This window comes from Mastomys coucha, unplaced genomic scaffold (assembly GCF_008632895.1).
Source record: "Mastomys coucha isolate ucsf_1 unplaced genomic scaffold, UCSF_Mcou_1 pScaffold11, whole genome shotgun sequence".
NCBI classification, from domain to species: Eukaryota; Metazoa; Chordata; class Mammalia; order Rodentia; family Muridae; genus Mastomys; species Mastomys coucha.
This window is the reverse complement of record NW_022196893.1, coordinates 4,022,872-4,045,084: the sequence shown is the minus strand read 5'-3', so window position 1 is coordinate 4,045,084 and position 22,213 is coordinate 4,022,872. Positions and strand designations below refer to the sequence as shown.

At 40.0% G+C, this 22,213-nt stretch overlaps 1 protein-coding gene across 21 annotated transcripts in view; it reads left to right on the top strand.

Annotated features, from left to right (window-relative positions):
* The window catches only part of Ptk2 (protein tyrosine kinase 2), a 223,869-nt gene that overhangs the window by 146,770 nt on the left and 54,886 nt on the right, over nucleotides 1-22,213 (top strand). For 13 of the 21 annotated variants that reach the window (XM_031345669.1, XM_031345719.1, XM_031345722.1 and 10 more), the window contains 8 exons: nucleotides 243-260; nucleotides 6,081-6,137; nucleotides 7,568-7,588; nucleotides 8,625-8,722; nucleotides 14,126-14,210; nucleotides 16,951-17,051; nucleotides 18,816-18,931; nucleotides 20,555-20,655. In XM_031345669.1, coding sequence (XP_031201529.1) covers nucleotides 243-260; nucleotides 6,081-6,137; nucleotides 7,568-7,588; nucleotides 8,625-8,722; nucleotides 14,126-14,210; nucleotides 16,951-17,051; nucleotides 18,816-18,931; nucleotides 20,555-20,655 — 597 coding nt within the window. Of the gene's footprint in view, nucleotides 1-242; nucleotides 261-6,080; nucleotides 6,138-7,567; nucleotides 7,589-8,624; nucleotides 8,723-11,275; nucleotides 11,420-14,125; nucleotides 14,211-16,950; nucleotides 17,052-18,815; nucleotides 18,932-20,554; nucleotides 20,656-22,213 lie in introns of those variants that run through there. The other 8 variants (XM_031345721.1, XM_031345701.1, XM_031345705.1 and 5 more) reach the window with 4 other exon arrangements.

Sequence of the window (22,213 nt, the reverse complement as noted above, 5' to 3'; positions counted from 1 at the left end):
AACTATATAATCTGTTGGCAGCTTAAAACTTTGCTTAATGGCTTTCAACTCCAGTAAACATACTAGTAGGACTTTTTTTTTTTTTTATCTTGTGAATGAACCTTGGGGTGATTCTGTTATTTTCTTAAGTGTTGATTTATTTGTCATTTTAATAGTGTGTTTCCTTCTCTTTTCTCCTTCCTTCCTGTCCCTCCTACCCTTTGTTCCCTACTTCTTCCTTTGCATGCCACCTGGATCTGCAGATGAAATTAGTGGGGACGGTAATATTTATTTTCACATTTGTGTTACTGCTGTGGGATAATCATGTGCTGCATGTATAATAAACTTTTAATTTATGAATGGGGTACTAAAAAGCAAACACAGTGATCTTTAACAGCTGTCTAACTGTGATAATCAAGGAAGCACTAGCACTATAACGACTGCTTTTGCCTTGGCATTTAATAGATTTTAAAATTACTTTTGGTGTTAGGGTTTTTGTCTGCTTTGTGTTGTTCCTGCACAAAATTTGGTGTATTAATTCCAGAAGATAAAGTTTTATAAACTAAAATAGAGGGAAATTAGTATTTTTTGTTGTGGTTGAGTGACAGAATACATTCGGTGGAGGTTTACTGCTAGATGTGAACCTGCAGAGTATGAGCACACAGGACCAAGGAATTCCAGGAAATAGTGTGCTTCTTGTGGAATTGGAAGCCGGTGTGGAGCTTCACTTCTGGGGTGCTCTGTGAAAGTCAAGTGTTAGTACCTGCTACTCTGGAATGTTTCCTGTGCTTCCTGACTACCTACCAACCCTCCTTCACCTCATCAGGCTGCATAGTTGACAGATGGAGACATCAACCATTAGAGACTAGAAGTGAAGTTCCAGTCTCCGCCTTCTCCACTGTTCCATTCTGTCACCAGCTGACTTGCAAGTGACTTTAGCAGCCTGCTTCCCCGTGAGAAAAGGCCCCAGTGGTCATTGTGAGGATGACTACTAGGCACAGATGCAGACAACTGTAGACCAGCATTGCTTACCACAGAAGGGTGGAGTGCAAACATTCATATGTACTTTCCTCACACTAAAGTTCCTGGTACTGATTTGGCTAGAGCTAGGCTATGTTCCATTTTACAGAGAGTAAGGGAGTTATGGTCTTGGCCAGGGTTGGTAAGGAACTAAGGCTCATCCTTTCTAATGCTGCTTGTTAAGATAACAATGTTTTTATGCTTTTAATAGTTATCGGGAAAATTTTAAAAGAAAATTAGTACTTAGGATGTCAGAATTATGTGAAACTCAAACTAGAGTGTCCATAAGTAAACAGTTTGGTTACAACATAGCCTTATGTATTTGTTGGCTTGATACCTGTCCACCCAAGGTTGTAGTTTGAACACCTTGCCACAGGAGTACAGTTGTAAAATATTTCTTCTTGCCTGGCCTCTTATAGAAAAAGTATTCCATTTCCAGGTCTAGGTCATGTAGTTGGTTAAGAGTTTGAGTAAAATGGCCTTTTGACTCCTAGAAAAAGCCCTCTTTGTGATGTTATATATATGGTTTCTACAGAGATTATAACATGCTAACCCTGGCAGGATAAGACCCTTAGGGTGATTAGTCCTCCTTGATTATCTAAATGAGCTAGCCCCTGTGACAGTATTATTACATGGCCTTGATAGTAAAGCACAGACATATATAGGTACATGCACATGCATGAGCCACCTTCCAAGCCCCAAGAGCAACAGGAAAGCCAGTCAGGAGAACAGTTGTCAGAGTTTTGGGTATCTACCTGCTCTAGCAAACATGCCTCCTGAGGGAGCTGTGTCTAACCCAACACATCAGGAATCACAGTTTCAGTTTCAGAGGGAGATTCTGAGCTCAGGCTTTTGTACATTGCTTTTCTCTTCAGACCTAAGGACAATATCCATGGTGTACCAGGGCATCCCTCACAAACTTCAGGCAGGCCCATTCATGCAGTTTCAGAGACAAGTGTGCCTGGGTATGTGTGACCCTGTGATACCACTGTTTCTGTAGTAGTTTTGTCTCCTTTTACTGTGCTGTAACATGAGAACTTGTCTTTCATTTCTGAGCTATGACCTTCTTCCCTCTCATATTGCGATACTGAGACATAACAAATTACAATAATATTCTAATATTTAGAAGTTCTTGGTTTTATAATACTTATTTGTATTTTCCCAAGTTATTTTATTTCTTCCTATTTTTGAGATAGAGATGTCCAGCCCATGTTGGTATCCAACTTGATATGTAACCAAGGATAACACTGAATTTCTAATCCTTCTCTCTTCATCTTCTAAATGCTGAGATTATGGTGTGTGCCATTGTGCCTAGTTTTATGAGGTGCTGGGGACTAAACTTGGGGCCTTATGTATGCTAGGTATACTAACTGTGCTATATTCCCAGCCCCCCGTTTTTATTTTTATTTTTTTGAGGCAAGGTATTGCTTGTGTTGCCCAGGTTGGCCCCAAATGATTCTTCCACCTTAGGCTCAGGCATATCTGGGATGACAAGCATATATAGCTAACTTTTGAAACATAATAAAAGCTGATACACAGCTTCTTAGAGCTAAGGATTTATGAGCCACGTTGAGGCCCATTAACTTTGTTTGTGCATGCGAACAAGGGTCTGCTGAGAGCTGTGTGACTAGTCACAGCACTATCCACTTTTCAGTTCAGGGACCTTTTCCCAGTCATGTCAACTAGAAAATGTAGGGCCACGTGCCCCCCCTTCCATTTTTTTCTTATTTTGGTGCCCAGATCTCTGAGCCTTCACCTTTTTGACTTCCTATGTTACTCCTGTGATGCCATTATTCAGGGGGCATTTTCTGGCTGGACTCTACACTGTCCTACAATTCCTAAAGATAACAAACTCTCTCTAGTTTTGCTCCTTCCATAAGTCATCAGAGATTTTATGTTGAACTCAAATAACTTTTTAGAAAATACACAAATCCTTTCTATTTTAGTTTTTGTTTTCAGGGTTTTGTTTTGAGGGGAAGTCTCACTCTATGGCCCAGGCTAGCCTCAAACTCATGAATGTTTCTACTATGGCCTCAAACTCATGAATGTTTCTACTGCCATAACCTCCCAAGTGCTGAGGTTTCATGAGTGAACCACTATTGCCTGGCATGTATAGATCCTTTCTTATGATTTTGTGAACCAGCTGAAATGTAGGCAATATTATTTTCCCAAATCCTGCTGTATATAAGTCATTTCCATTTTTTTGCCTTCTGAATTGATTCAAGATTGCTATGCCCTGGGGCAAGTGGTAGGCATGGTATGAACTTGCTTTGGAGATATTGAGTTAAAGGAAGACTGATTAAAAGGGCCTTCAGGTAGGAACCACTTATCTTCAGGTCCTAAGATGTCCTTGTTAACAGTAGCATTAGGTATGCCTGCCATTTCTCAGCCCCTGTCAACATCATTTCCTATCATCATAACCCCACAGGTGCATACTGTTCTCTTATACACATAAAGGCATGGCTGTGGCATAGGCAGGTAAACAGACAAGTACAGCATGCCCTGCTTTTTGTTGCCTGTGTGACCCTGCATAAGTTTCTCAAGTCCTGGGAATACACTGTACTAATTGTGTTACCATGGTGCATTCATCCTCATTGCTTAGCACAGAGCTTCCGAGCATATGCATTGTGTCAGATACTGTGCTTGATGTCGAGGACATTGAGGAGCAAAAGGACACATGGGGACGCTGCTCCAGTACACTCTGCTCTGGAGAGGTGGCATATAGATGTCAAAGTCGCAAACTAATATATGGTACTTAAAGAACAACATTAGAGAATTAACAATAAGGAATATGGATAGTTTGAGGAAAACTTTGAAGCAAGGTATGGTAGCAGAAACCAAAACTACCTGTGAGCCCATATGAGCCTTTTTTAGGACATAGTAAGACTCAGTTGAGGTCACCGCTATTGATATCATCTTCCGTTTCACACCCTTCATTCAGACAGTAGACTCCAGTTACCTGAGAGGATTCACTTTGGGATGAGCTTGCTTTGGTTCTCTGCTACCCAGGAATTTGTGCTGCAGTAGCTTTGGGGCATTCGATTTATAAGACAGTGTGATGATTAAGTCTACTACATTAAATAACATAGTACAGAAAGCAATTGGCAAAGACCAGTCTTAGTCATATGTTGCTTACATGGCTCAGCTATTGGAGTAGACTCCTCCTCACATGGTCATGGTTTTTAGAGAGCAGCTCCCTCCAGCCTCCAGTTTTTCTTTTATTGGCTGTCGTACACAAAAGCAAAGTGGCAGGCCTACTGGGTGTCAAATATCTGAGGACCCAGTAAGGAAGACAAGAGGAGCAGGTTGCATTTCAGATTCATTAGAATGTTGCTTTAGGGGCTGGAGAGATGGCTCAGAGGTCAACACTAGCTGCTCTTGTAGAGGATAGGTTTGATTCCCAGCACCTACATGACAGCTCACAACCATTTGTAACTCCAATTCTGGCTTCTATGGGCACCAAACATTCGCATGAAGGCAAATTGTCCATACACATAACATTTTTAATAACTAAATTAAGTCCAGCATGGTGGCACATTCCTTTAATTCCAACACTCAGGAGGCAGAGGCACAGGCACTCTGTGAGTTCGAGGCCAGCCTGGTCTGCAAAGAGAGTCCAGGATAGCCAAGACAGAGAACCCTGTCTTGAAAAACAAAGCAAAACAAAAATACTAAATATAAAAAATGCTTTGCTTTAATTCTGTATACATAATGCTTATAAACATGTGAGGATATTTTAGAGTATGCACCTTTCATCTAGGATTTAGGAGAGTTAATTTGTTGATGGTGTTTTTCCCTAGCTAGATTTTTTTAAAAAAAATTTTAATCCCTTTTAGTGCTTACTACACATTCAGAACTGCATCTTTCTCTGTAGAGCAGTGGTTCTCAACCTTCCTAACTGCAACCCTTTAATCCAGTTTTTTTTATGTTTTGGTGACCCCCAGCCATAAGATTATCTCATTGCTACTTAGTAACTATAATTTTGTTACTGTTAGGAAGCATAATGTGAATATCTGATATACAGGATATCTGATACTTGACACCTCTGGGTGCTGTGACCAACAGGTTGAGAACCATTGCTTTAGAGGTTTGGTGGCAGTGGTTATCCAGCTGCAGCACATGTAGTGGCAGTATCCTCACCACTGGAAAGAGTGCTTTCTGAAGTTTCCTTGACTTGCATGCTTTTGATCTCAGTGGTGGATAGGAGGAAGCACTTGCAGTATAGTCGTTAAGCTAGCTCTCTGAGAGCTTTATCAGCAGCTGGGCAGAAGTCTTCTCCAGAGGGAATCAACCAAAATCCACCTTCCCAGCACTGGTATATACTCAGTTGTGGCAGTTTTCTCCACAAGTGTTCTTTTAACTTTCCCAGTATTGCCATGGGGGTTTAAGTTGCTGCATTTACCGAAAGGAATTAGTCGAAGCGTGACTATATCCACCTTATCTCAAAAGTAGCTCAGTTTAATATGCAGTTTGTTTGTTCTTATTCATTCTACTAGGTCTTTTGCATGGGTAAAAAGGCACCAAAAGATAAATTCTTGGATTGCATGTTTTTGTTTTGTTTTGTTTTGTTTTAAAACCCAGAATAAATGCAATAAATCACCCCAGTATAGTGCCCTCAGAAATTGAGTCACTATGTGTTCTTAAGGAGAAGCTCAGAGTTGTCCTTACAGGATAAATGGAGTGAATTGGAGTGAATCTCTGTTTGAAGATATCTGTGTCACTTGGGAACTCCCACCAGCCCTCAGTGTGGTCCAGATATGTGTTTGCTGTAGTTGAAGGAGAGCATTGGACTAAGCGGGCATTTGAATTTTGTAGTGCTTAATTAACACCCTACTAGTTTCCATAAGGATTGTTAGCCTATTTGCCTTCTGATAAACAAGTGTGTGTGATGACATGTTGGACCAAAATGTCACTTTTCTTTTTATAATTACATGTGAGCCAGATCTGAATTCTATTATTCTCAGAAGTCCATTTGCACATTGTGGGTTTGGAGCACAGAATCCGGTTGTTTGAAATTATGTTAAAGGCCAGTTGGTCAAGCATTTTAGTTCACCCAACCTGTCTTGTTTCCTTCCAAACAGAGACAGATGACTATGCTGAGATCATCGATGAAGAAGACACATACACCATGCCCTCGAGTAAGTAGGCTGCTTGCTCCTCACAATGAGAAGCTTTTGAGCACCTAACAGAAATGTTCTTTCAACTCTTTGGTAGAAGTCTTTGTGCCTATCCTTACAGTCAGAAGTTTGAAATGCAGATACCAGAAATAAGTTTATTCATTTAATTATAGAATTTTTGTCATACCATTTTTTGACTATGATATTGTAGTCTTTATTGATTATTTTGCCTTGAGAGAAAATGAGTGTTATTTTATTTTAAGTTTAAATGTATATGTACTCACATTGAACAGAATATTATTTCAAGTTTAAATGTGTATGTGCACTCATTGAATGGCTTCCTTTTCTCTGTAAAACTATCCTCATTGCTGTTCTCTAGCAGAAGCTAGCCCACTATCCCAGCAGCCCACTGGGAGGCCCTTTGGTGTCCTATTCCAGCTTGGAAATATCATCATATCCTTTTCCACAGTGATTGTGCACTGTACTGGTAGAGGAAAATCTGCATGCCCTAGACCTGTCTAGGAGTATATTGTCCCTATAAATTGAATTGGTTAAGTCCCTGAATTTTCACTTTGGTGTATAAATCAAATCAAATCAGTCAATTAATTAAGACCCACATCTAGGCCAGGCAGTAGTGGTACATGCCTTTAATTTCAGCACTTGGGAGGCAGAAACAGTCGGATTTCTGAGTTCAAGGCTAGCCTGGTGTAGAGTGAGTTTCAGGACAGCCAGGGCTACACAGAGAAACCCTGTCTCAAAAAAAACAAAAAAACCAAAAAAACCAACCAACCAACCAACCAAACAAACAAACAAACAAAAAAACCCCACATCTAGGCCTTAAAAATTAACTTGAAGTCCAAATGACCTGATTTCATGTATTTCAAAAGAACTAGGTTCTGTACTTTTGTGGAATATTTTTAAAGTGTCCTTATTTGGATTTTCTGTATGCATTAGGGAGATATTACCAAAATAAAGAGAAAACTGGCAGGCTTCTGAGGCCTATAGTTCCCTGCTCATGTCCACCTACCTTTAAAGAGTTGCTTTAACATCTGGGTGAAGGAACGGAGATGTATGTAGTCTGTAGGTTTGGGCCACAAACAGCAACTTAAGACAATGAGTTCAACTTGAATTTACCATTTGACTAACTTTTAATCACTGCTCCAGTTCTTCAGAGAGCCCACTTTTGTCTTTGTTACTTATAATTGACTAAGAAATATAAACATCTCTTAATTCAGAATTTATGGAATACATATTTAAATGTCTTTGAGTTCACTCAAAGATGGTTGGTTGTTACATGTGTTTAGTTTCTTTTTTATTCATTTGTGCTTAAAGTAATTAGGTGAATATTATTGAAATGTACTCTCCAAATTTGTTGTTGTTAATTTAATTGCTATTAGCAATTTCTAAGCAAGGTCTTCCACTTTTTTTTCTCTCCCTTAATTGCAATACAGAAAGCTATGGAATAGATGAAGGTAACAGGATCCTTTGATATAACTGCATTTGCTTGCAATTGCCACGATGAAGTGATGGGGGTTTTTCAGTTTCAGTTAATATGTTTTTAAACTTGTTTTCATTGGTTTACTCATACTGTTAAATCAGTGGAGTTATTGGCTAAATCGATTTTAAAGAGGAAGAGAAACAGCTGTCTAAAACTGAGGGTGGGTGATCTGTTTGGTTTAGCTTTCTGACCCAGGTGTCTGCTAACTCTTGCTGTTATGTTGGTGACACCAGAGATGGAACATATGCAGGGGAGGCATGGATTGATTCTCATGCTTGAAGTAGCCCAAAACTGAATATCTAATCCAACTAGAGTTTGGTTTCTTTGCATTCCTAGTAGATACTTTGTTTCCGTGTGCCTCAGCAGCCTGCTAAGTAACTTGATGAAACTCGTGATTTATTGTCTTAATTGGAGCACATACTCTCAGGTGCTTGTGCAGATATATTCATTTCAAAAGCATTGGAAATACATTTCTAGAAACTACCTCTTTAAACTCTTTTAGCTGCATAAATAATCTAGAGGTAGGATTATAATGAAGTGGAAAACTCTTAAACTTTCAAAATCTAGTTTACTCAAAAGGTTTAATGTTGCTTCTGTTCTTAGACATTACAGTTATTTTAAAAATAATTGCTTTAAATAATTTTAGAGCCTTCATATCTAAATCAATAGTGTTATTAATTATACATATAATGCAGTATTTAGAGCAATTATTTAGAAAATTATCAGATAACCAAATAAATCGGAGATTTCTAAGCACAAATGGGCTAAAAATAAAAATCTACCATCAGTCAAACTCACTGTTTGGTAGTTCTGCAAGAGTACCATAGCCGATTATTAATAGTGTTTAAAATAATGTTTAAGAGGGTTCTACTCTGTTCAAACATTTTTTTATGTTGATTTGCTACAAATGAAAATATATTCATGAATGATAATTAGATACAAGTATCTTGTGCTATATCCACATTTGGAATTCTGTGCCAGTTTATTTATGTGTGGGCCATGTTTTGCAGCCAGGGACTATGAGATTCAGAGAGAAAGAATAGAACTTGGACGCTGTATTGGAGAAGGTCAGTTTGGAGATGTACATCAAGGCGTGTACCTGAGCCCAGTAAGTCCTTACCACTACCAGAAATCAAGACTGATTTTTGACTGTTTAACTATATAAAGCTAGTGTTCACAAAATTGTACATTTTACCTCAGTCAATTTTAGAACCCTTCTTCACCTAAAAATCTTGGTACCCATCAACAGATGCTGTTCATGCTAAACTTCCCTGCCAAGCTCCTGGCAGACACTTGTCTCCTTTATGCCTTTCAGTTTCCCTGCTGAGGATATTTCATATAAATGGGGTCATTTAATATGCAATCTTCTTCCCTTTCATTGCCTTATAATTATAATATTCATTTATATACATTTACTACCTTTTATGCCTTCTTCTTAAAATATTTATTTTATGTGTATGAGTGTTTTGCCTGCATGTATATATGTCTACCGTGTACTTTACTGGTGTCTAAGGAGGTCAGAAGAGGATGTTGAATCCCCTAGAATTGGAGTTACAGACAGTTGTAAACTGACGTGTGGATGCTGGGAATCAAAGCTGAGTCTTCCAGAAAAGCAGCCAGTCTTATTAACCAGTGAGCCATCACTCCAGACCCCATTTGTCTATTCTCCACTTAGTGAATATCTAGGATGTTTTTACTTTTTGGATATTAAGTACTGCTATGAACATTGTTATGTAGAGTTTCCTCATATAGTAGCTATGCTTAACTTTTTGACTATCAGTTTTCCAAAGCACTCTTCAGTGTTACATGCCTCCTAGCCAAGATTTCTGTATCTTCACTAGTGCCCTTCACTTTGTCTTTTTTCGTTTTAGATTGATATTTAAATTTGTGTTTTAGAATTTAAAAAAAAATATATATATATATTGAAGAAACTTTTCTTTTCTTTTCTTTTCTTTTTTTTTTTCGTTTTTCGAGATAGGGTTTCTCTGTGTAGCCCTGGCTGTCCTGGAACTTACTCTGTAGACCAGGCTGGCCTCGAACTCAGAAATCCACCTGCCTCTGCCTCCCAAGTGCTGGGATTAGAGGTGTGTGCCACCACCGCCGCATGGCTTGAAGAAACTTTTTAAACCAAAATGTTGATAGATGCACAGATGGTTGTGATAATATAACGGCACACAAAATTAGCTCTTGTGACTGACATCCTTGGTGTGAACACTTGAGATGCTGCTTTTCTACTGAGCTTCCATAGCTGCCTTTTTCCATACACTAGACAGAAGGAAAAGCTCCCTGCTCGTCCTGGTGTGTAGGTGGAAGTGATTCTGATGCCTTTCCTCGGTTTTTAAATGGAATTACAGAATATATTGTTTACCACTCTACTTGGCGGTGCTGTGAGAGCTGGGCTTAAAAATGAAGCAGACTAAAGTCTCATGCAGTAGCCTACTTTATTCAGAGTATCAGACAATATTCTTGAGAGTTAAGAATCACATGAGTGGGCCAGGCGGCGGTGATGGCTCACGCCTTTAATCCCAGCACTTGGGAGGCAGAGGCAGGCGGATTTCTTAGTTTGAGGCCAGCCTGGTCTACAGAGTGAGTTCCAGGACAGCCAAGGCTACACAGAGAAACCCTGTCTCAAAAAACCAAAAAAAAAAAAAAAAAAAAAAAAAAAAAAAAAAAAAAAAAAAAAAAAAAGGCATCACATGGCAAAACCACATTTTTCCATAGGGTCGTATAAATAACAACAGCTGAAGTAAATTCACTTCTCTTACACCTGGGAGGAGCACAAAAACACATTCAAAGAAAAAGTCTTGTGTTTTCAAAAAATAGAGGTCACAAGACTTAACTTGTTTTCTTGTAGTTTTCTCACAAGCAGTCAGAGTTCTCATAACTCTATACATTTATACTATTTTCTTTTTTCAATTTCAAGAAAACTATATCTGTATTTATTTTCATTCTCTTAACTCTGCCTTTTGAGGCCAAAATACAGCAGAAGGAAGCCTGGGTTTTAATTGGTAGAAAATCTAAGCCTAGATGTAGCTCTGCCATACTGTGATGCCAGGAAGTGGGGCTCATGGGTTTCTGTTACTAAATTGCGTGAGTGTCTGTCCTTTTCCCCAACAAGTCTTTTTAAGTAAATTCCTAGACTTACCTGGCTCACATAGCAGCATTGGTAAACTCCCTCCACGTGCCCCACTGTTTAAAAAAAATGAATCTGTCTTAGATATAACAATCCTATACCCTCAGTCTGCTATTTACTATAGTTGTAAAATGAATTGCCTTCCTCAGAACAATAGCAGGAACCACTTTCTTTCTGATATCTAACAGGAAGGAAAGCTGAGTCTGTAACCTGGGAAGGGAGGGTGGGGAGGAGAGAGAGAGAGAGAGAGAGAGAGAGAGAGAGAGAGAGAGTGTGTTAGAGTTGGGCATTGTGAGGAGATCCATTTCACATTTTAAAAATGTCTTCCTGCTTTGTGCAGAGTTGTGGCAGAGGGTGTTGTAGCAAGGCAGCTGTGGCTACCCTACCTAGGGTCCTCTAGAGAACAGCCTCAGTGGGATATGTGTTGTGTGTAAGAACAGCAGGACCTGCTCCTAAATTGCTGGATATAAGGGTAAGGGAAACAGAAGTTTAAAGCTTCATCAAGATGTCTTCTTTAAACAGCTGTGACTGTGGTTTCATTTCAGAGATAGAGAAGACTATGGAACACACAGCTTTGACAGTCTTCTAGAGGCACAGAATAAAGCCTGTGTAGATACGAGTTAAGGAATTGGCTTCTGTGGTGATGGAAGCCAGCAAGTTCCAAGACCCCAGGTTAGCAAACTCAGAAGAATTGATAATGCTGTCCAAAGTCCAAAAGGAAAGTAAAAAGTAGTCAGTTTTAAGGTCAGAAGATAGTATCTCAGTCCCACCTCTTTATAAGAGTCTTCTGGGTGAGGCCTATATACTGGAAAGGGCAACTCACACCCTGAATGTTCAGTCACTGGTGAGCCAGATGTGGAGGCACATACCTGTCATCCCAGGGTTTAGGAAGCTGGGCAGGGGGTTGTAAGATCAAGGCAGCCTAGTCACATAGCAAAGTGAAACCTTGACCTTCAAAACAGCCTCACAAAAACATTCAGAAAAATATTGGGTTGCATATCTCATTACCTCGTGAAATTACACATAAAGTCACTCTCGAGTGTGCTGTCTATAGTTCCTTTTGGATCATGATACCTTAAAAATAACTTTGTACCTGCAAGTGGACTCTGGAAGTGAGTAGCTCCACTCTGTGAATATGGGCTCATAGGGAAAGTAATGAAAAGAGGTGCCAGTTCAGCATGTCAGTGACATAAAAGCGTAAGGCACAAGGTAAATTAGCCAAGTGCTTGAGGGTAATGAACGTGGGGCTGAATCCTGATGTTCCAACACCGAGAAGGTTCGAATTGACCTTTTTTCCTCAGCTGTCTTTAAGTCTAGTCCTTGTTGCTTGTGACTGGTGCTTATAGTGACTATGAATTGCCGTGATTCACTTTTTAAGCAACTGCTTCTTGACCAGCATGATGTGTTACCTACTATGCCTTCTAACATCTACTATTTCTTCTTTTGAATCATGCTCAGTCTGCAGGACCTAGGTCCCAGTAATACATTCTCAAGAGGAAGATAGCTTAGTCCAATGGGAAACCTACAGAGAACACAGAAATGCTCAGAACTGGCAGAGAAAGCCAAACACAGATCACACAGCCCCATAGGAAACCAGAGAACACAGTTCTCCTCACACCTAGCTGTTTCTAGGAAGAAAGGGATTCATAGAAGTCAAAGAGGGCTTCATAACAGCATTATACTGTGGCCTTTGACCTTCGGTGTGCCTCTGCCCAAGTTATTAATCAATACTTTATAGGGTAAGGACAGGAGTATAGGCCATAAAGACAGTAGGAATGGCCTATACTCAACATCTCAACATTTGCCAAGCCTTTGTAAAGCTCTTACTGCTCCACTTCGAGTTCCTCCTCTTTCCTTCTTTGCTTAGTGACAGAATATGAGGCATAAGATAAAGTAAGGTGAATAATGGTTTTATAATGTCTGTCCATGTTCATCCATACTGTGCACTTGATTCACTCAAAACCACAGACCATTTCTTCTTTCATGTTCCTTTTATCTTTTAAGCTTCATCCTTTGAACTTGTTGAAGACAAACTTTTTTGCTTTTAGAATTACACATTTTCTTGGGTTTTCTCCTGTTCTGTGGGTCATACCTTCCTAGTCTCCTTCACCATTTTCTCTTGACTTTTTATTGCTATGGAGCTGCAAAGCATAGTCTTGAACCTACTGTCTCTTCTGGTGATGCACAGTCCCAAGGATCAGACTGTCCTAATGCCTCCAGTGCCCCAGCTGTCTCAACGGTATCTTTGCTTATCATATTTAGAGGCCTTCAACTTCTTCACATTATTAGTTCCTCTCATCAAAACCTGAATTCACTCTCTCCTAGCAAACCAAGATACACCTTTGCTGAACTGTCAGGAAATAAAGACCACATGCCCAGCCCTCCTCCCACCTCCACTGCTGCTTACTGCCCAGGCAACCATAGCTTGTTGCCCAGGTTCCAGCAGTAGTCACCTATACCACTCTCCATGCTTGACTTTACTTTCTACATCATCTCTATGCAGCAGATGGAGCTAGAGTGCCCCTTCCACACCCAAATGGTCAGAGCTACAGGTTCAGTTAGGCATAGTGGCTCATGCATACAATCTCAGTATGGAAAGGCTGCTGTAGGAGGATTGCTGCTAATTTGAGACTACCCTGGATAATGGGCTCAATTGCCTTGACCACACCGAAGCTCTCATCCTCCTGAAATGAAAACCAAGTCTTTATATTAACCTAGAAATGCATACATCCCCTCCCCCTTTTTCTGGCTCCTAGGTTCCCCTGTCTCAGTATTTATATACCTTTACACACTCTGCTGTTAGAATCTTGCTACATCACTCCCATCCCCGAATCTTTTGCACTTCCATGTTCACCATTTCTTCAACAGCACGTAACTTCCTCATTCACTCTAACTGGCTCCCTCTTCTTGGGAGCTTTGTCTTCCTCTCATCTTTCAGTGAAGTGTTCCTCATGTAGCTGATACCCCTTTGTCTCCCGTGCCCTGCCTGATCTACTCCTGTCTTCTAAAACGCTGTTCTAATATATTGTAAAATAACTGACTTTATCATTAGTGTTTTGCACTGGAATGCCAGCCAACCTTTAAAAGCAGTTTGTTCACTGGTGTGCCCCACAAACCTAGAACAGCATCTACTATATTACACATACTCAGCACCTGTACGTGCATAAGTGACTTGCCTGTGGCATTTCAAATGTGTATCCATTTTACTCTGGGATTTCACACAGAATATTCTTAACTCTCTGATTTTATAGTTCTAGTTCTATCTGACCACAAGTCCACAGTTACAAAACTCTGTGTGTTTGTGTGTGTGTGTGTGTGTTGTCTAATATGGAGAACCTTTTTGCATGTATGACTGATTCTGTAATTTCCCTAACACAGGAGAATCCAGCTTTGGCTGTTGCAATCAAAACATGTAAAAACTGTACTTCGGACAGTGTGAGAGAGAAGTTCCTTCAAGAAGCCTGTAAGTTTGTTGAAACTTTTGTGGAATTCAATTTTGACTTTTACCTAAATCTAGCTGTCTTTGCAGGAAAGATGCTTTTACTTTTATTAGTATTATCCCCCTTGCAAACTAATGTCTAAATTTAACAGATTTTCATAGGCAGACATGTTTATATAGAGAGGAAGATGGCACATTCCCTTTGTTATTTGGTTCCTGTAGCATTCAGCATGTTTGGCTGGAGTTGGTGCATTCACATAAATGGCTTTAGCCCTAGAGTACAGAGGTAACTATGACAATAGTTATAGCCTGATGGAACCCATAAGCTACAGATGAGTCAGGATAATGACTAGCTTCCTGCCCTATGTAATCAGACAGAAACCCCAGAAGAGGCTTCCTGTGACAGCTTCCTGGGTGACTTTAGCTTGAAATGATTTCCACCACCCCACTCACAGCCTTCTGGCCTAGGTGTGTACATCCGGTGGTGAGGCTGTCTCAGATGAGCTGTGCATTATGAGCTTTCTCTCCTCAAAGGTTAGTGTTAAAGAATACCACTAGGTTATCTAGCTTGTATACATCAAACACCCTGATGTTCCCTCTCCTCTCATAGGATTTCTCTATTCTTATCCTTCAAGTCTTGGCCTCCTGTCAGCCACTGTCGTTCTCTCAGAGCCACATTCTGTTCCTGTTTAAATACATAAAATGATCACATGTGTTTATTATCTGTCTCTCCCTCTAGACTTTAAATCCTGTGGGGACAAAGGCTATGTACTCATCACTTTGCACAGGAACCAGTGTAGGGCTTGGCCTGGGGAAGGCAATTGTCATGTTTGCCATAGTACAGAACCCTAATGATGTTCAGGACACAAACACTGGATAGATCTCTTCCACTTTATATTTCATGCCACCTAGTCTGTCACCACAGAGTAATTCACACTGTAATGTCATATTACCTGTATCTGTAGTCATATTCCTTAATCCTTGATTTAAGAATAAAAAGAGGCCCAGCCAGTGACACTTATCTAGATAGTTGATTTCTTGAATATGTAGGCCAAAGAACAACAGACAGCTAGTCTTCAGACTTAGCTTCCTGCCCACCTTGAAGAGGTTTTTGTACATTAACTCTCACAAGTACATGTATCTAAGCAGTTGTTGTGCAGATTTTGTAAGACATTACTGCAGAATTTAGTTATACATTTCTGTAGAAATAGCCAGGTTAGATTAAGACTGTGTTCTTCTTTAGAAGGTCTGATCGCTGCTTCTTCAGGAAATACGACAAATGTAGTATAGCTGACACAAAAATCATACCCTCTACCCCCAGGCAATAACAGACTGTAAGATAGGGGAGATGGCCTACGCCAGGAAAACCTAAGTTGTAGGCTAGATAGAAAAGATTTCAGCTTTGATGACAATGTGGCTTCCATCCCTGCTCTCCAGCCCCATCACTGTACAGAAACACAAATGGTGCATAAAGGAATGCACAGGCAGGCAAGGTTGCAGTGAGCTTGCTTTATAAGCAAGTGGCAGCACTTCATCCACTATCTGGATACGTAAGTTGACAGGCTAAACTTCACCTGGAGTTTCTAGTGTAGTATGACAGTTTTCCAGTGACTGCAAGACCGTCCTCAGCTCCTTATTCTGTGCTCTGTATTACCTACACTAATTACTTCAAAGGAAATAAAAAGTCCTGATAATGATCTGTGATGTCATAGAAAACCAGAGGTGACAGCAGATGCCCTGGGTACCTAGAAAATTTTCACAAAACAACAGTGAGTAAATAATGACCTAATTTCACAATATAGAATTTGGTGGTATACTTTTGAGTCTCTATTCTCTATGTATTTTATATGTTAGATACAAACAAGCAAGGACTAGATAGGTGGCTCAGCAGTTAAGCACATGTACTACTGCTTGCAAAGGACCTGGGTTCAGTGTCCTGCACCCACTTCAGGTGGTTCACACCTGTAAGTGTAGCTTCAGAAAACCTAACCTCCTCTTCTGTCCTTTCTGGACATTGGCACTCACATATGCATGGTCACTCACAGACAGGTATTTCTTTGCTTGGCATTCTTTTGGTTTTGTTTTTGTATTTTAGGAGTCTGAAGTCCTATGTTTCCAAGTAGTTGCCTTTAAAACTTGGAGTTTCTTTTAAGGTTCTGTAACTCTCTTAAGGTTAGCTTCTGTTCTGATGCTAGAGGGTTGTAGAGATTATGAATGGCTTTGTGCCATACATGTATATACAGTATATTCTGGGCCCTCTTGGGCTCACTCAGGTGGTTAAGCCCTGTGACTTCTGTAAACATTACCTGACATGGGTTCCTTTTGAAAGGTAGTGTTTAGTCACAGTACACCATAGGAGCCAAATAGCATCTAGAGTTTTTTTCTCTTTTATATACTCCCTCAGATCTATGTAAGTACTGGTCTTCATTAGGGGCCTGAGAGCAGCCATTTTTACTCAGGAGAACAAGACCACAGTGGTAGGTGTTGGCAGTATTTCTCTTCAAGATAGAAGTCCTTGTGGTTGCTGGTGGGTATAACTGTAGGCCCCCCTTTTCTACCTTATTTTCTCTTTAGAATGGGTTTCATCTGATGTTCTCATGGTGCCATGTAACTTGTTTGTGCTTGTTTTTACCCACATCCAATCAGGATTGACCTGTGGCATTGAGCACAAGTTTTTATGCTTTCAGCCTTGTGTGTGACTTGAGATAGTGTAAAGAAACTGAAAAGGCTTAAGGAGATTAACAGGAGACCACTTTTCCCCCAGTAACAATGCGTCAGTTTGACCATCCACACATCGTGAAGCTGATTGGCGTCATTACAGAGAACCCAGTCTGGATAATCATGGAGTTGTGCACACTTGGAGAGGTAAAATGACCCCAGGCTGACTAGCCATTGGTGGCAACAGCCTCACAGTTGCTGTGTGATAACCGTCACTTGCATAACACAAATACACTGCTCACATCCCCAAGCATTAGTAGCTGTGGTGTAATATCTTCATCATTTGAGCTGGGTACGATAGAGCACAGTTGTAGTCCTTATTTTTTATGAGACTGAAGAGGATCAGTCGTTTGACCCCAGGAATTTGAAGCCAATCTGGACAATACCGGATGAGACTCCTATCTTCAGAATAAAATGAAATGACATGTTCACTGTTACATTCCAAGATAGTCCCCCTCCTTAGCCCTAACAGCAGTTTCCTGTCCATCTAGGTGTATGGTTGAAAGAGGTGACAACAGATGCCCAGATAGTTTTCCTCATGTGCCTTTGCCTGAAGAACTAGGCCAGTGATCTGAGGATGAAGGAAGCAGTGGTAAATCCAAACAGCTTCTTAATCCTTCTGAGAGTTCACTTGTAGTCTTTCAGACTAACCCATTACTCATTTTCTTTGAAAACTATGAGTAACAGAGTGTCATTGGTCCTGTTTGTCATTCTCCAAAACATGAAAACTAATCAGTCATCACCTCTACCTAGAACAAGGTGGGATGGAAGCTTGCTAGAGAAGCAGATCCTGATATCCACCCAGGCTGCTGAGTCAGACTCTCACCTGGGCAGGGAGGTGGCCAGCATTCACTTTACACCATCCCCTCCCTTTCCTCTGTCCTCTGTTCCACATCAGGTGGAGGGTGATGTGTGGTTTGCATTTACAGATTTGTTGTTTTACTATGCTTTTGCTTTTGAGGTGTTTGCTAAATGCTGTTGGTAAATGCTTCCCTTTTATTTACTTTTTTTTTTGGTAGAAATTGAGGTGTTCATGATAAAACCCCGTATAAGCATCTAGCTGAATGAATGGTTCAGTGATAAGACTGGTCAGCTCAGTGGGAGAAACACCCAGTGTGTGACCATTTTCAGTTTCTGCATCCAAACCATGGATGAGGAAAGCAAGTAGACTTCTCCTTCTCGTGTCTTATCCTCAAACACTCCCCGAAAGCACAGCAAAGCACAGTAGAGGTAGATGAAATGTGCTGTGTGCTGTGCTTGAAGTAGTGACTGTCGTTTGGTTTTCTGGGTATTATTGTCTAGCAGTGCTTTACAACATCCTTTTTTCTTTTCCTCAGGCCTATTTTTTTCATATTTTAGAAATTTGTAGTCATAAAGATTCTAATTTTTTAAAAGACTTATTTATTTATTTTATGTATTTGAGTACATTGTAGCTGTTGTCAGACATACTGGAAGAGGGGATCAGATCCCATTACAGATGGTTGTGAGCCACCATGTGGTTGCTGGGAATTGAATTCAGGACCTCTGGAAGAACAGTCAGTACTCTAAACTGCTGAGCCATTTCTCCAGTCCAAAGATTCTAATTTTTAAGAGGATTATAAATAAACAATAATTGTTTGGTCTTTTATACTTTTATCAAAGAAGAACTAAAGTATAGTACAAAATCCTTTTGGAGAAGTGGGCATGGTGATACATGCCTTTAATCCTAGTGCTCAGGAGGCAAAGGCAGGCAGATCACTATGTGTTGGAGGCCAGCCAGAGTTACATAGCAAGATTTTGTCTCATAAAAATATACATAAAACAAAAGTGCATTTGAGGACTTTCACAGTAGTGTTAAGTGTATCTTTTGTGCTATTAGTATCTATACTCTGTTTCTAATTCTCTTTTTTGTCTTGGCCATTGTTTCAAAAGCTGAGGTCATTTTTGCAAGTAAGGAAATACAGCTTGGATCTAGCATCTTTGATCTTATATGCCTATCAGCTTAGTACAGCACTCGCGTATCTGGAGAGCAAAAGATTTGTTCACAGGTAAGGCATTTGTGAAGCTGCTTCTTTGCTTTCTGATGAGGAGGTAAGCAGTATACAAGTATATTAGCTTTTCTTATCACTAACAGAACAACTGTAGGAAGAAAGAACTTATTTTGGTTTGTGGTTTCAAGGGGTTTGGCCATGGTTGCAGGAAAGGAATGGTAGTGGAAGTAGCTCTGTCTGTAGCATCAGGAAGTAGCCTGGAACCAATCAACCGTGGCCTGTCCTAGTGACCTCCTTTTCCACTTAGGTCCCCTCTCCAAAAAGTTCCACAAGCTCCCAAAACAAGCCATCATTAGCTGGGAACCAGGTGTTAAAACACATCTGCCAGTTGGGGGGGGGGGGTCGTTTCAGCACTAAACCCCTAACAGTGAGAAACAAGGAAAAGAAGTTACTCTTCACATTGTACACAGATATTTGTGTATCCTTGTGTATAGCTTGAGTCCACTGTTCATTTCATTAAAAAGTCAGGCATTGAGCCAATCATGGTCCAGCATGCTGTTAATCTCAGAACTTGGGAGGCAGAAACAGGCAGATCTCTGTGAGTTCCAGGCCAGCCTGATCTGCATAGTTAGGCTCTATCTCCAAGGGTGGTTCAGGGGTGTCAGGTATATTATGTCCCTTGAGAGGGAACATGTTATATTAACAGACAAAAGATTGTTGTCATGTTAGCATGTTAACAGACAAAAGATTGTTGTCATAAACCAGCCATAGAAGCTCATACCGATTATCCCAGTATCTGAGAGGTTGATGCTAGAGATGTTGTGTGGATTCTAGGCCAGCCTGGACTTCAGTGAGGCTGTCTCAACCTACCCCTGGAAGTGTTCCCTCTGCCCCTTTTCTTGTATGATGCTTTCAAGATGTATGTTCCTGCCAGACAGTGGTGGTACACGCCTTTAATCCCAGCACTTGGGAGCAGAGGCAGGCAGATTTCTGAGTTTGAGGCCAGCCTGGTCTACAGAGTGAGTTCCAGGACAGCTAGGGCTACACAGAGAAACCCTGTCTCCAAAAACAAACAACAACCAAAAGATAACCAAAAAAAATCAAAAAAAGATGTATGTTCCTTCCCCAAACATTAATCCAGAGCCTGTACTTGTGGAACAGTAAATGCATTGAAATGGCCCTAAAAGCACTTTGGAGAATATCTGAATGTTGTAAACTTACATAGTTGTCATTCTTCAGAATGTTACTTAGAATTTGCAGCTTTGGGTTGGAACACAAGTGACAGTCCCTAAGTTCTAAGGATCATGGCTGAGTTACTATTTTGACGCCCAATATTATAGCAGACTGCATTGTAAAAGTTAGTTTGAACAAGTGCTTACAGAGAACTCTGTGGAGAGTTATACTGACCAAGAATCACTACTTGTCACTGTGTGAGTTTATTGAGGTGATGAGTATTTTCAGTGTTTGAGAATACATTTCACCATTATTCATAAGAATAATCAACTCATTCTTATAAATATCCTCTAGAAGGAATACATATGAAGTGAAGCAACGTGTGAATCTCTTCATATTATATATAAACTATTTTTCAAAATACCTACCTGTATACCTGTATGTAATAATTATGAGTTGATGGGACTGTTTTAACTGTGTTTACTGCTCCCAATGTTTCTTTATCAGGGACATTGCTGCTCGGAATGTTCTGGTGTCTTCAAATGATTGTGTAAAATTAGGAGACTTTGGATTATCTCGATATATGGAAGACAGTACTTATTATAAAGGTAAGGAACCAGGACAACAACTGGGAAATAGGCTCTTAATCATTGATAATTGGGTTATTTGGAGGATGAGTGGTTTTTTGACAGGATCTCACTATTGTAGCCTGGACTAGTCTCAAAACTTGTAACTTTTCTGCTTTAGTTATCCAAATCCTAGAATTACAAGCATACACCAACACAAAGATTTTAATGCATTTTTTTTGAGAAAGTATGTCGTGATGTGTTTACTGAGATCCAAGACCAGTTTAATAAAGTAAGTTTGGCCCTGTGAGCTGAAGGTGCTTGAAACTTTCGGACAATCGCAACCCAGAGCTCACCCCAATGTAACTCAAAACAGGCTAAAGACTTAGTTATAAGACGTACAGTTATAAAATTTAGAAGAAACAACACGACTCTCTGAGATCTGAGTTCAACAGGAACCCTTAAACATGCCACCAAAAGCAAAGTTTATTAAAATATAAAATGATAGATCCAATCATGCTGAAGTTGTGTTTGTTTTATAAAGGATGAATGACAAGATACAAAGCAGGAGAAAATATTTGCTAAGAACATAAATGACACATGGTAGCCTCCAGAATTTGGGAAGAGCTCTTAAATGTAAATAAAGGATGCATTTAGATCCCAAACAAAAATATGAGTACACAAAGATTGTTCATGGTCTTAACCACTAGGAAAATACAAGTTCAAGCCCCTGAAAGATAACACTACACACCCATCAGAACTGATAAAAGAAAAGTAGTACCAGTATAGTTGAAACACTTATACAGAGAAATACATTAGTTATTGTTTATGAAAGTGAAAAGGGGGGCTGGAGAGATGGCTCAGCAGTAAAGAACTCTGACTGTTCTTCTGAAGGTCCTGAGTTCAAATCCCAGCAACCACACGGTGGCTCACAACCAGCTGTAATGAGATCTGACATGCCCTCTTCAGGGGTGTCTAAAAACAGCTACAGTGTACTTAAACATAATAAATACTTGAATCTTTAAAAAAGAAAAAGAGAAAAAAGAAAGTGAAAAGGTATAAAAGTGATCACACAGCCCCCAGTATGACAGTGCAGTTGTTTCATGGGCATTGATACCAAAGAAGTAAGACCTAGTTTTCCACCAGACCTCAAGTGCTAATTCAGCTTAGTGGTGGGCTGCCTGCTTGCTGTATAGGAGGCCCTGATCTGATGCTCAGCCTTCACTAACCCCAACTCTTTTCAGTTCAGATCAGAGTTCTTTACTGAGTAGACCTGATACTTCATGAACTCTTTCTGTTTCAACCGTGATCCCTTAACATGAGAAATAGTTTGGTGATTTTAATCATTTTTCACCCTCTTGAAATACATTTCATATCTAGTACAAATCTTCACTGGTCCTCAAATTTTACTATAGAGCTAAATTCCAAATTCCTCTGTATAAAGACCAAAATTTCACATCATTTGACCATTTAAGATAGTCACCTGACAAATCCATATAAACACCATATCCCAATGATCAGAATTGAAGGTCTACAGAGGCTTGCTGCTTACAGAGGAAGGCCTTTAGAGCTTGTGCTTCTTCCTGCCTGCTCTGTATCC